This window comes from Lynx canadensis, chromosome A1 (genome assembly GCF_007474595.2).
Source record: "Lynx canadensis isolate LIC74 chromosome A1, mLynCan4.pri.v2, whole genome shotgun sequence".
NCBI lineage: Eukaryota > Metazoa > Chordata > Mammalia > Carnivora > Felidae > Lynx > Lynx canadensis.
This window is the reverse complement of record NC_044303.2, coordinates 86670868-86676407: the sequence shown is the minus strand read 5'-3', so window position 1 is coordinate 86676407 and position 5540 is coordinate 86670868. Positions and strand designations below refer to the sequence as shown.

Here is a 5540-nt window from a genome sequence, read left to right as displayed (position 1 = left end):
TAAGGTTGCCTTCTGGTTCCTCACGGGATGCTCACTACAGTCAAAAACTTGGTAATTTCTTCTAATTAATTCCCATTCCATTTATGCAACTACAATCTCATGTGAAAGTCATAAGGTTATTAAACTTGAACAATGTTGGAGACTGAAATAAAGCTTGCAACTCAGCAATTACACATGAATTGTAGAGATAATCAAGCATGGCTGATTGTGGAAAAAGCAGCTATTATGAATGAAAGTGTCTTCTCAGAGAAGATACTTAAGACAAAATATTTCTTTCACACATATGAGAACACAGAATTAAGGGATGGAACAGAAATATGTGCCACATCTCAAAGTACTTACTTGGCTCTTCTCACTTTATACTGAACTGTTACATTTAATGAATGGTAAGAAAGAAAAAAGCACATACTTTTAGGGGTAAATTTGCTCAAGGTTTTTTTTTTTTTTTCTTGTGTCCTCAGGAAGAAGGAATTTTAATGTTGCTATGTATATCACCTGTAATAATTGGTGAGGATATTGTTCACCATTCTGTTTCAAGAACTAAGGGGAATGGAGAATGTTCCAATTATCGAACTTGTTGTCTCTCTATTCCTAGACCACCTATGTTTTGTTTAAATGAAAGTTAGAATCAAGGAGACAACAGATTATAGAAGTAGCCTTGACTCATTATTAAGTGATTATTGAAAGATTAATTTTATGGTCATAGTCAAGACACCGTTGTGGTCTTGAGGGACTGAGACTGAGGGACTGAGTAAATAACATATTATCGGAATTGATTTATCATGAATATTCAGGATGTGACAATTTGGTCATCTTCTATTTTTATCATTCATGTTAATATCTAGTAGAAAAATTAACAACCCAGTTTGCTTCTCTTCTATTCTGCCTTCTGCCTGCCTAATCTCATTTGACAAACACAAACATTTATATTTTTATTTTTTTACTTAAATTTTTTTCAATGTTCATTTATTTTTGAGAGACATAGCGAGACAGAGCATGAGCGAGGGAAGGGTAGAAAGTGAGGGAGACATAGAAGCCACAGCAGGCTCCAGGTTCTGAGCTGTCAGCACAGAGCCCAATACAGGGCTCCAACACATGAACCATGAGATCATGACCTGAGCTGAAGTTGGACGCCTAACAGACTGAGTCATCCAGATACCCCTATATTTTTATTTTATTTATTTTTTGGTCAAGAGCAGTATTTGGCCAATGATCTCTAGAAGGAGTCATCATAGAAGGTAACTTTATTTTTGTTTTTTTCAGCTGCACCTGTGAAGTATGTTAGCTACTTCCTAGAGAGATTTGTCTGAAAGGATTTATGACTCTCTGTTAGACTCCTAAGGCTATATATATATATATATATATATATATATATATATTTGTTCTACAAACCAACAGTTGGAACTTTACTGGATTTTCTGCCTCTTTAAATTGTCCTTAAAGCCAACCACATTTCATTGACCTCTGAGTAAATATCTCAATATGGATGGTAGGGGGCTATGTGCTCATTGACCTCTGTGTAAATATCTCAATATGGATGGTAGGGGGCTATTGCTGTATGCTGTGTATCTCTGTGCTGGTATTCTGATGAGCTACACCTCACTCAGAACCAAACATTGACAAAGGTCAAGATGATATGACAATATCTGAAAGGACTAGTTATCAGTGTCATCTTTATTTCTGCAGATAAGAATTAGCGTGGCTGAGAAATAAGCCACCATGACCAACATAACAAGATTCTTGCTCATGGGATTCCCTGATGATCAGGTGCTACAGAGACTTTATGCTGCATTCCTCTTCCTGGTTTACCTAGCAGCACTAATGGGGAACCTCCTCATTTTCACCCTCACCACCATTGACCAGTATCTTCAATCCCCCATGTTTTTTTTCCTAAAGAATTTGTCTTTGATATCTGTTACATTTCTGTCACTGTCCCCAAATCTGTCATGAACTCTTTGACCAACAGCCATTCCATCTCTTTCATAGGATGTGCCTCACAAGTTTTCCTTGTTATTTTTCTTGCTGGCACAGAGTACGCCCTTCTCCTAGTGATGTCCTATGACCGCTATGCTGCCATCTGCTGTCCTCTGCACTATGAGACCATCATGAATAGAGGTGCCTGTGTGCAGATGGTGACAGCATCATGGTTTAGTGGGTGTGTCTATGGATCCATTCATGCTGCAGGAACATTTTCTGTTCGTTTCTGTGGTTCCAACATAGTGCACCAATTCTTTTGTGATGTCCCATCACTGCTCACACTTGCTTGTTCTGGACAGAAAACTCTAGAATATGCATTTATAATTGGTAGTTGTTGTTTTGGGTTTATATGTTTTATTTTATTGATTGTATCCTATGTTCACATTTTTTCTACCATTCTAAGAATCCCATCTGCAAATGGGAGAATGAAATGTCTTTCCACCTGCCTGCCCCACCTCACTGTGGTGACACTGTTTATCTTTTCTGGAAGCATCACATATTTAGCTAAAAATTTTAAATCTTCATCTTCAGTGAAAGTGTTGATATCAGTGCTTTACACTGTGTTACCCCCCATCATGAATCCTGTCATCTACAGCCTCAGAAACTGGGATGTGCAAATGGCCTTGGGCAAACTGATATCTGGGAAACTGTTCAGGATGCCTTTTTAAATTTAAATACGTAAAATTTCATTAAAATGAATAATTTTATTGACAATAATTATTTCCAAAGAGATGCCTCCATTTCCCTTTGCAGGTCCAAAAAAAACTCCGTAATTTGTTCCCTAACAGGGTACCAGGGTAAAATTTAACTCTCTTATGTAGTGGTCTAGGGTGTTGAAAAATTTTAATTAAATGGTTCTTTCCTGTTTTGATTGTATATCACAGTATTTTACTAGGGTAACATTCTAAATAATTTGTATTTATCATGGTATTCATAAGTGCATTATGATCACATAATCTTTTCAGGGTAGTCACAAAATATGGCACTTTTTACTTTTATTCTAGGAATATAGTTCATATTTAAAGTAAAAATGAGGTTTCATATTTTTTAAATTATTCGTAAGTATCCAGGTTTACTTACTAAATGGCAAGTTTGTACTTGTTGAGCATTGAAAAAATTCTTTTTTGTTTTCTGAAGTTATTTGCATAAATCTTAAAATTTGAACTTAGAGAATCTTTTTGGTTATGCTAGTTAAATATTTTTTGGTGGGTATCAGAGGAAATCCATCAAAGGAGAAGTAAAATTGTTGTGGTTACTGTTCATTCAAGAATTAAGAATATCTAAAGATGATGATGACAGCATTCATCTGAAAGACCTGGTTCAAAACAGAATTTCAATAGGAACGCTTTATTTTGTTATAAATAAATTTAAAATTACCCAACATTGAAATGATATTGAACACATCTCTTAAATCTCTTTTTTTTCTTTTCTTCTTTTGTTCTTTTCTCATTCCTCAATCATTTTTTTTTCATTCCTGTTATTTATTGTATTTGTATCATTTTTATTTTTTTCTTTATTTCTACTCTTTTTCTTTTCTTGGTCTTTTCTTTTTCTGTTCAAAAATAAATTTATTTTTTCTTACATCAACTCAATTATGAATTCCTCTCAAACTACTTTATAATCTACCTCTCTTCCCACTCAGATAACGCTACTACTTACAAAAAACATAATACTTCTACATTTTTTGTGATAATCTTGGTATAGAAATAAGGACCACTGAATCTGAGCCCAAGTGTTACCCTTGCCTATTCAACCTCCCTCCAGTGGATGAAGATGGCTTAAGCTTGTTATACATTTATATGTGTATGTGTGTATAACATGTATAACAATGCTTTATTTTAATCTATATCTATCTATCTATCTTTCTATTTAGGATATATATATTTATGTTATGTATGTATGTATATAATGTATAATATTAATATATTATGATATATTATAATTATATAATAATATAATATAATATTATGATATATTATACTTATAAACATAATATAATATATTATATTATATTATATTATATTATAGAATAATATATATATTCTTTCACTTCTCTGTCATTTTAATGTAATAACTTAAAAAGCATTATTTCTTGAGCATTTTTAAACCAGATTTGGGGAGAGAATATTTAAGCAAAATACTGAGTTTTCATGTTTATTTGGAAATATATAACACCTTTTGATCATTATATATTCAATTTACGATTATTTAATTTAAAATTTTAGGCTTTCCTAATGTTGAACTCAATTTTTTCTGCTTTATGTTCACTGTATTCTTCCAGTAGTTCTGGGTGTTACTTGGTGTAATTTGGATTCGTGTGCTCTCTCTTTCAGCCATATTAAATAACTTAACAATAATTTTCTCACTTTTCGAAAAGTATATCTAGGAACTGAGCACTTCTTACAAATTACAATATTACCAGAGTTGCACCCCTATCACCTGTCATTCTGATTTTGTCATAGTAGAGACATTGTGTACTGCCTTTCTCCCTCTCCTTCCTTCAGTTCATTCTAGACTTAGAGTCTTAGAGCTAAGTAAGGGTAGAACCGACACTAATGTCTTTTGGGTCACATAAGGATAAGCCAAACCCTGTGTTCTCCATTTTTTTTTAATATATGAAATTTATGGTCAAATTGGTTTCCATACAACACCCAGTGCTCATCCCAAAAGATGCCCTCTTCAATACCCATCACCCATCCTCCCCTCCCTCCCACCCCCTATCAGCCCTCAGTTTGTTCTCATTTTTTAAGAGTCTCTTATGCTTTGGTTATCTCCCACTTTAACCTCTCTCTTTTTTTTTTTTCCCTTCCCCTCCCCCATGGGTTTCTGTTAAGTTTCTCAGGATCCACATAAGAGTGAAAACATATGGTATCTGTCTTTCTCTGTATGGCTTATTTCACTTAGCATAACACTCTCCAGTTCCGTCCACGTACCTAAAAAAGGGCCATATTTCATTCTTTCAACAATAGCCAAGTTATGGAAAGAGCCTAAATGTCCATCAACTGATGAATGGATAAAGAAATTGTGGTTTATATACACAATGTTCTCCATTATTTTTCACCGTCGGTGCTTCTCGTGTTTGAATTATCCCACTCAAATGTAGTGTTCCCAGGGTTCAGATGGCAAATATACCTTGTCCTTGATGCTTCCCCTGGCTGGAATGCTTTTTTCCCAGGTATGTGTTCAGCTTCATCTTCCTTTTACTAAATATTTTCCTTGCTTTGTAAATGCTGAATGAAATAGAATTCTGTGTGTGTAATTCTTGTCTGTGATCCATAGAAAAATTTGATGACTCTAAGTTCAAGTAAACACAAACCAAAGATTTAACCAACCTAACACACAATGTGATTAGTTCTGTTGAGTACAGATGAATGACTACATTACAACACAAATCCAGAACTAGTATGATTTTGTGAGTTAATTTGCACCAAATTAATAATTAGTATGTTTCCTTTGATAGTGGATTTCTGGGATTTTATTTGGAGATGCTGGTCATTTTTATAACATTGATATTGAGGGGAAAGTTGTTAACAATAACACTGAACCTACAACTCTATACTTAC

General features: G+C 34.0%; 1 protein-coding gene across 1 annotated transcript; it reads left to right on the top strand.

Annotated features, from left to right (window-relative positions):
- Positions 1–1719: 1719 nt before the first annotated feature.
- Positions 1720–2645, top strand: LOC115512518 (olfactory receptor 14A16-like). Its single transcript, XM_030313664.1, is given in 2 exon segments — positions 1720–1903; positions 1906–2645. Coding segments are annotated over 2 exon segments (924 nt in total).
- Positions 2646–5540: the final 2895 nt, after the last annotated feature.